This window comes from Takifugu rubripes, chromosome 13, assembly GCF_901000725.2.
Source record: "Takifugu rubripes chromosome 13, fTakRub1.2, whole genome shotgun sequence".
Taxonomy (NCBI): Eukaryota; Metazoa; Chordata; class Actinopteri; order Tetraodontiformes; family Tetraodontidae; genus Takifugu; species Takifugu rubripes.
This window is the reverse complement of record NC_042297.1, coordinates 929,195-938,442: the sequence shown is the minus strand read 5'-3', so window position 1 is coordinate 938,442 and position 9,248 is coordinate 929,195. Positions and strand designations below refer to the sequence as shown.

The 9,248-nt window shown below is 53.0% G+C and overlaps 1 protein-coding gene across 1 annotated transcript; it reads right to left on the bottom strand.

Annotated features, from left to right (window-relative positions):
• Positions 1–5,252: 5,252 nt before the first annotated feature.
• Positions 5,253–7,871, bottom strand: LOC115251964 (RWD domain-containing protein 3-like; the record flags this gene model as incomplete). The annotated part of the gene is given in 6 exon segments (XM_029846013.1): positions 5,253–5,371; positions 6,445–6,557; positions 7,035–7,095; positions 7,097–7,216; positions 7,276–7,564; positions 7,784–7,871. Coding segments are annotated over 6 exon segments (783 nt in total), but the record flags the coding sequence as incomplete, so codon positions are not given.
• Positions 7,872–9,248: the final 1,377 nt, after the last annotated feature.

The window sequence follows — 9,248 nt, the reverse complement described above, 5'->3', positions numbered from 1 at the left end:
AGATGCAGGCGAGTCCTCTGTCCTTCAGAGGCAGGCGAGTCCTCTGTCCTTCAGATGCAGGCGAGTCCTCTGTCCTTCAGATGCAGGCGAGTCCTCTGTCCTTCAGATGCAGGCGAGTCCTCTGTCCTTCAGATGCAGGCGAGTCCTCTGTCCTTCAGATGCAGCGAGTCCTCTGTCCTTCAGTGCAGGCGAGTCCTCTGTCCTTCAGATGCAGGCGAGTCCTCTGTCCTTCAGATGCAGGCGAGTCCTCTGTCCTTCGATGCAGGCGAGTCCTCTGTCCTTCAGAGCAGGCGAGTCCTCTGTCCTTCAGAGGCAGGTGAGTCCTCTGTCCTTCAGATGCAGGCGAGTCCTCTGTCCTTCAGATGCAGCGAGTCCTCTGTCCTTCAGAGGCAGGCGAGTCCTCTGTCCTTCAGATGCAGGCGAGTCCTCTGTCCTTCAATGCAGGTGAGTCCTCTGTCCTTCAGATGCAGGTGAGTCCTCTGTCCTTCAGATGCAGGCGAGTCCTCTGTCCTTCAGAGGCAGGCGAGTCCTCGTCCTTCAGATGCAGGTGAGTCCTGGCCTGAGGAGCTGGCTCTTCTATGTTGGGCCATGTGCGGTTGTTTAGTCTCCCCAGTGAACAGGTCTGGACATCCCTCGCTGCACTGGACTGCCCACACTACCTTACGTAGCCCTGTCCATTGGGGAGACAACACAACCCCTTCACAGAGCCAACTCCTCAGGCCAGGAGTCAACAGTTCACCTGCATCTGAAGGACAAAGGACACTCGATCATCATCTTTAACCATCATTAACCAGGGGTGGGGCTCGAGACATCACCTCTCACCTGTTTACAGTACAGGATGAAAACCTCCTCAGGAGGAGAAGAGGCCTTTCACACATGGCCACTAACCAACCCCATTATGATGAGGGGCGGAGCCACCAACCACCAGGTGAATGAAGCTCCAAAGGTGTTCATGGCTCCTGAAGCAGAAGAACCTGGAACTCCCCAACAGTCCGTTAGAACTGATGAAGGCTCCTGGATAAGAGGTGAAACGTCTTCATGGAATGCTAACGGCTGCTGTGATTCAACTAGCAGGATTACCAGGTCCTGGAGGAGCGAGAACCTTCACAGACATAAAGCCTCCATCATTCACTCCAACTCTTGGGGCTTTTCTTGCCCCCTCTCAACCCTCTGGCAGGTACACGACGAGGACTTCGTTGCTAACATCTACGTGTCAATGATCTGGTACAGAACGACGCCTGGGGCCACTGAAGGAAACCTGACCATGCATCAACTAGCCTCCCAAATGTGCTGGTGTGTGTGCACGTTACCTGGTGGCCTGGGTGACGGCGCCCTTCACATCTCCGCACCATTGCAGGTCAGAAACTTTGAGCAGATACTGGTACTCTTCAAATATCTCAGATGGGGCACGAAGACCATAGAATACTTTGTCATCATGGACGATTTTCTACGAGGGGGGGTTGGGAGCGCGCGTGTTTCAGTCACATGTTCAGTGTTGGAGATCTGGACAGTTCAGCCGCACCGAGACTTTGAAGTTTTTTTCTCCAGTTGTTGAATGAAGGCCGTCTGTCTCAGAGCCTTCTGGTCCGTTTCATCCTCCTGCTTGTGGGCCACCAGGACGTAATCAAATGTCCTCTGTGCTGGCTGCACAAAGACACGCCCACATTAACAGTTACTGTGCGTCATCATTGGGAGGCTCCCAAACGTCAGCGGGAGCTAAAGCTAAAGCTAAAGCGTAGCTGTCAAGGCAACGGTGTATCGCTGGTAGGACGTCAACTCTGCTTTAGCTGGCACATACGTACACAAGGACATTACTCTTTAATGTATAGATGAGTAGAAGCCTTAGTAAAGCATCAGCTGTGCTTATCAAAATGATCTCAATAAATCTGAAGGTGTTATGAATCACACTGAGCTTTATGCTCTAGATGTGGCCTGATAGATCACCCTTTAATAGTAATAAATATCCGTACCAGTGAAGGCAGGAGAGGGTCACTGCTTCCATCCTTCCGTCTGCTCCAAAGCTCAAAGGGTTCCTTTTAAAAGAGACGGGTCAGGAGCTAAAGCACAAGCAGAGAACATCCTTAAAAACATCCTTCATATCACCATTTTCAATGCTAAATCAGGACTCAGCAAAATAAATGAACCCATAAGGCTTTTCCAGACTGGCTCGAGCCGTCTCTGCCCCCCTTCCCAACGTTTCCAGACCTGACGAACCGCTTCTCAGAAGAAGCAGCACTCATGATCTTCTCAGACAAAAAGAACTGCTCTCTGTTCTGGCTTCGTCTGTCCTCTGGGTCACAGTTAAAAACGGACTCTGGGATCGCTGGTTCCAGTCATGTCATTGCCATGAAGTGATGAAAGTGGTCCAGGTAAATGGCCCTTCTGATCCGGACTAATGTGGTTTTAACATGGCGACCTCTGACAGGACGTAGCAGGACAGAGGACGTTCCTGCCATCGTTCCCTCTCTTTTCTTCTGGCTACCTTTAAAAAGCAGTAAAAACCTTGATTTCTGGCTGTGGCCCCCAGCTGAGAGGGAACTCACCTCAGGTAGCTCATTTCATGATGAAGACTTGAGAGTCCGTCTCTAAACTGTGACCAGTCAGGACACAATCATGAGGAAACGGCTGCAGCTGACGGTTCCTGGTCTGTTGACTAAAGGCTACAGACACAGGGAGGGGGGGTCGGACTGAAATGTTACCATATAGACCTATAGGAATCGTTAGGGTTGGGGCCAGAGAGGACCGGTAAGGGTGGGTCAGAGCTTCAGCACCCAGCAGAATACAGCTCTGGCTCCATGTTGGAGTTTGGGTTAGGGTTAGGGTTAGGGTTGGGGGGCCAGTTTCCTTGCTGAAAGCCTGTTTGTCCACCTGGTAGGACTGGTTTACCTGCCTCTTGAGTCCAAAATTCAACCCTACCGAGAGTTTGTGACAGAATTTGAACATCAAACCAACATAATTCAAATGGAGCTAAAAATGTTCCAAATCTTGGAACCACAGGTGACACACGACTTCACACGTGTATTCAGTTCACTTCACTCTTTTACAGGATCTTTCTTTCTTTTTAAAGCTCAAACGAAAGAGGACCAGCACGGTCTTCTTCTAACAGGTTTACAGGCGTATGCAGGTCCGGACCTGCCACAACATTCGCCTGTTTTCTCTGGGTCGTCTCTCAGGTGTGTTTACAGGCCTCGCTACCATTTATAATATAGATTATCAGGCAGATAAGGTTCAACCTCCTGGACTCACGTCACACATGAAACTTCAGGCCTGGGTGGGACCCACCCTGAGAGGGAAACAGGTTTTCCTTTGACCCGAGCCCTCACAACACGACACTGACGTTGGAAACAGTCACGCAACTCTTGAGTTTGTGTCAAAAAAACAACATGCAAAGGTTCCAGTAGGTGAGCAGGTGCCTTTTTAAAAGGAAGATGAATAAACCGGGGGGGCTGTTCCACATGTGGCCAGCTGCAGGCCTGAGCCGAAGCCTCAAATTAGCCAAAAGAAAAGAGACATTGATGTGTAAAGAGACATGAAAGGCCAAAGTAGCTGATGAGGAACCAGAAGAAACAGTTCCCCCCCAAAATGTTCCCCCATTCAGCTCAGATAACAGAAGGAACAGGGCTGAACGCCTTTTCCTCCAGACTGCATAAACCTCTGTTACTAAACGTTGGTAGATATGTGCGCGCGCGCGCGCGTTTACCTCGGTCCTGTTGCACATGTCAGCAGTCTAACGTGGTGTTCCCTCGAGAATAGGTTCAGCCCACGAGTCCACCTTCGCGCCTCATCTTCAGGATCTTCAGGACCTTCAGGATCTTCAGGAGCTCGTTAACTGCGTCTCATCTTTGATCCCCACTTCCGTCCGTCTGTCCGTCCGTGCGTGAGACCGCGGTGCGTCAGGACGGCGCAGGTACAGGTGTGCCGTTTACCTGGCGCAGCTCTGACGTCATGTCCCGGGAAGTGCGGCGACTCCTGTTCTAAACCGGACCGAATCTCCCCCTTTGGCCTGTTTTCGAGTATTTAGCGTCTCCAAAAACAAACTGGTTTTATTTTGGAAAAATGACGCGAAGTTCTTGCTGATTAGCTCCTCTGGCGAGTCACGTGACTGCGGTTTGGGACGTGTTCGAGAAGCAGCTGCAGCATTTAAACCCTATTTACAGGAGAAAGGTGATCAAACGTGCACGTTCCTGCCCTCTTTTACCTTCAAAATAAACTGAGCTTCTCCAGCAGGCGGCGCTGCATCTACCCGCCTCAGAGGCCACCCCAACAACTGCCCCCCCCTCCTCTCCGACTAGTGGTTATTTCTTCTGCCCCTCTGCCCCCCTTCTGTATCCATCTACAGGCATCACCACCTTCATAGTTGTATGCTGACCTACTGACCTCTGGACCCCGCTGACCCACTTCAACTCGACTCTACCGGCAGCTGATTTTAATTATATAAAGTATTTCTATGTTCTCCTCTCCCCTCCTCCTTCTCCTCTTCCTCTCCTACCTATTCTCTCCTCTCCTCTCCCCTCCTCTCCCCTCTCACCCTCCCTCTCCTCTCCTTCTCCTCTCCTCTCCTCCCCCCTCTCCTCTCCTCCTCCCCTCCTCCTCTCCCTCTCCTCTCATCCTCTCCCCCCTCTCCTCTCCTCTCATCCTCTCCCCCTCTCCTCTCCTCTCCCCTCCTCCTCTCCCTCTCCTTCCTCCCCCTCTCCTCTCCTCTCCTCCCCTCCCTCTCCTCCTCCCTCCCTCCCCTCTCCTCTCCTCTCCTTCCCTCCTCTCTCCCCTCCTCCTCCTCTCCTCTCTCTCTACCCCCCCCCCCCCATCAACAGGAGGGTCCCCCTACATGAGCCTGGTCCTGCTCCAGGTTTCTTCCTGTTAAAGGGGAGTTTTTCCTGCCACTGTTGCTTGTTGGGGGTCAGGCCCTGGGATTCTGGAGAGGGTCTAGAGACAGTTCTGATTTAACAGATGCTGATAATAAAAGATGATCGATTGATTGATTACATACACACACACACACACATACATACATACACATACATACACACACACACACACACATACATACATACACATACATACATACACACACACACATACTTTTAGAAGGCGACATAAAAACGTGTCTTTTATATTTACAGGCCATGTTTACAGGTGTCCCTTTACAGTCAACATGATGGTTTTCAGCACAATTAATGGTAACCGTGGCAACATTTTTGTAGACCAGCTGCACATCAATTTCCAGTGGACGTTCCATGATGGATGTAATATTCCCCTCAGTCACTCCATGAACACAGAGATCTGCTGGAAGAGTTCCTCCAGGTTGATGTCCTGGAAGGCTGCAGCGAGCTCTTGGAAGGACCCGTAGCTCCTCACCTCCAAGCCCTGCAGACTGGCAAGGACACCCCTGACTGTGTTAGACCCCTGCTGTTAGACCCCTGCTGTTAGACCCACACCTGTTGTTAGACCCCTGCTGTTAGACCCACCCCTGCTGTTGTTAGACCCACCCCTGCTGTTAGACCCACCCCTGCTGTTAGACCCCTGCTGTTAGACCCACACCTGCTGTTAGACCCACCCTGCTTGTTAGGACCCACCCCTGCTGTTAGACCCCTGCTGTTAGACCCCTGCTGTTAGGACCCCTGCTGTTAGACCCACACCTGTTGTTAGACCCCTGCTGTTTAGACCCACCCCTGCCTGTTAGACCCCCTGCTGTTAGACCCCTGCTGTTAGACCCCTGCTGTTAGACCCACACCTGTTGTTAGACCCTGCGTTAGACCCACACCTGCTGTAGGACCCACACCCTAGACCCCCCCTGCACCCCTGCTGTTAGGACCCCTGCTGTTAGACCCCTGCTGTTAGACCACACCTGTTGTTAGACCCCTGCTGTTAGACCCTGCTGTTAGACCCACCCCTGCTGTTAGACCCTGCTGTTAGACCCCTGCTGTTAGACACCTGTCGCACACACACACACACACACACACACACACGGATCCATGATCCTGGTCTGTGAAAACAGGCCCGACACACCCCATCGGCTTCAGTCAACGGTGGCTCAGGTTCAGGGTTCGAGGGTCAGCTGACCCAACTGTTGGAGGACCCAAAAGGAACAAGTTCATCGGTCCCATAAACTGCTGCTCCATGTGTCTTGAGGACAGTCGGTGTGTGTTTTGGGTCGGTGGAACCTGTCCAGGAACCATCATTGATCACCACTGAGGGCTTCTCCTCTCACAGGGGTCTTCCAGTGGTTCCAGTCCTCCGAGGACACCTCTGTGGTGACCCAGGACCCACAGCTCAGCTTTGGGCCATTACTCAATCCTTCCACATGCGTTTTCCATGTTCTTGCACATCTTCCTGGATTTGGAGGCCGTTCTGAAGCCTTTCAGCTGGTTTGACCCGAGCAGCCTCTCATTGTCTCCGCTATCGTTTGGAGAGCAAGTGTGTGGAGATCAGAATGAGAACCTGTACCTGACGCTGGATGGACGTGAGGCTTCGATCAGAACCTTCATCATCTTCTCTTTGCATTTCTTGCCGGAAGAATCCACATCGATCTTCACCGTCTTCAAAAGGCGACAAAACTCCTGGAGACACACACACAAACACACACATGTTTCCCTCACACTGCAGTAGAATAACAGCCTCTTGGCGTTTGGTTCAGGGTCAGTAACTCGTCATGGACCCAGTCTCAAAGTCACATGACTGCGTCCTCACCTGAGGAGCCAAAAAAGGCTCCCGAGGAAAAAACCAGACTGACAAAGAGAAGACAAACTTGCAGCAGAAGGTCTTGGACCAGAAAGAAACATCCCACCAAACCCGTGAGCATATGAGAACCGCCTGCACCCTGGGCCCACATCACCCAGTGTGACCCCATCGAGGTCAGAGGTCAGGAGCACCAGTGTCGGGTCCTTCACTGATGCTGAGAGAGTCCCAAGGTCAGCCAGAGACCAGTGAGACCAGTGAACCGACGATTTATGGACCGGACCCTTTCTGTGGAATAAGAACACACCTTGGGTGTTAACTGACAGGGATTACAGTGCAGCACAGACGCTGACCGTCACCTTGACTTGGAGTCGGTCCCCCTGCAGGATCAGCAGGATGCTGCGTCCCAGGAACAGCAATCCCAGAAAGCTGCAGCTGGTGGGTCCAACGCTCCAGGAGCTTGATGTAGCGCCTCCTGTCACGAATGTGGTCCAGCAGCAGGACAAACAGTCCGGTCTGGGTCTGGGGCCGCCTCTCTCGTCTCTGCCAGCGCACGTGTCCATTCGCTGCACATGCTCCTGTGGAAACACCGGGAGACACGTTGAAGAGTGTGTGTGTGTGTGTGTGTGTGTGTGAGAGCGGAGCAGCACCCTGACCTGCACACCCTCCACCAGCCGGTGTAACATCGGCTCTGCTGGTAACGCTGCAGCCTGGTCCAGCAGCTTCTGCCTGATGTGGAGGCTCTGAGTCTTGGACAGGCGAGTGGATGTTACCGAGATGCCGGGGGGGCAGGAGGGGTAAGCAGGGGGCAGGTGGAAGGACAGACTGATGTCCGGCCCACCTTCTCCTCCCACGGTCTGCTTGATGTGCACCACCAGCCCGTCCTGACCTGAACCGAACAAACGGTTAGCGGAATTACCGAGAGGGTTCTCGTGAAATGTGTTTGTCAGTAACTTCTCTCCATCGGGGAAATGTAACTCATTGTTGCTGGACAGCTCAACGTTTCACAGTGCAGAAGATAAACTCTTAGCTGCAGATTAGCTGCAAAGGTTTCGGTTCAATTAAAGAGCGCCTCATTTCGGGAAGTGAAAGGTTCCCTGAAACGGACCGGAGCGGTGAACGAGCTGGAACTCCTCCTCTCCGCAGTAGATATACGACAGCACCGACACCTCTTTCCAGCGCAGCCTCCGGACATTATTCCCTCAGCATTCCTGCCCAAACTCTCCCCACACAAACAACAGCGTTGAACTTCTTCTTCTTCTGCTTCTGGAGGTGGGTGGAACGGGCGCATCGCTGCCCTCTACTGGTCACCCGGCGCTGCTCACCCAAAGGCTGTTTCAGGGGAAGACACGGAGAGGCTCCAGGACCAGCAGAGAGACCCTCCTAGAAAGGAAGAGACAACAGGTTAGACAGGAGGTGAGACAGGAGGTGAGACAGGAGGTGAGACAGGAGGTGAGACAGGAGGGGAGACAGGAGGTGAGACAGGAGGGCGAGACAGGAGGTGAGACAGGAAGCGAGACAGGAGGCGAGACAGGAGGTGAGACAGGAGGTAAGACAGGAAGTGAGACAGGAAGTGAGACAGGAGGTGGACAGGAGGTAAGACAGGAAGTGAGACAGGAGGTAAGACAGGAGGTGAGACAGGAGGTGAGACAGGAGGTGAGACAGGAAGTGAGACAGGAGGCGAGACAGGAGGTGAGACAGGAAGTGAGACAACAGGTGAGACAGGAGGTAAAACAGGAGGTGAGACAGGAGGTAAGACAGGAGGTGAGACAGGAGGTGAGACGGGAGGTGAGACAGGAGGTGAGACAGGAGGTGAGACAAGAGGTGAGACAGGAGGTAAAACAGGAGGTGAGACAGGAGGTAAGACAGGAGGTGAGACAGGAGGGAGACAGGAGGTGAGACAGGAGGCGAGACAGGAGGTGAGACAGGAGGTGAGACAGGAGGTGAGACAGGAGGCGAGACAGGAGGTGAGACAGGAAGTGAGACAGGAGGCGAGACAGGAGGTGAGACAGGAGGTAAGACAGGAAGTGAGACAGGAGGTGAGACAGGAGGTGAGACAGGAGGTGAGACAGGAGGTGAGACAGGAAGTGAGACAGGAGGCGAGACAGGAAGTGAGACAACAGGTGAGACAGGAGGTAAAACAGGAGGTGAGACAGGAGGTAAGACAGGAGGTGAGACAGGAGGTGAGACGGGAGGTGAGACAGGAGGTGAGACAGGAGGTGAGACGGGAGGTGAGACAGGAGGTGAGACAACAGGTGAGACAGGAGGTAAAACAGGAGGTGAGACAGGAGGTAAGACAGGAGGTGAGACAGGAGGTGAGACGGGAGGTGAGACAGGAGGTGAGACAGTGCAACTTGTACTCAGGCAACAAGGTGCCTCTGGGGACCCTGACCCTGTGACCTAAGGTCAGGGTCCTAACAGGGTCCTAACCCTAACAGGGTCCTAACCCTAACAGGGTTCTAACCCTAACAGGGTCCTAACAGGGTCCTAACAGGGTCCTAACAGGGTTCTAACCCTAACAGGGTCCTAACAGGGTCCTACAGGGTCCTAACAGGGTCCTAACCCTAACAGGT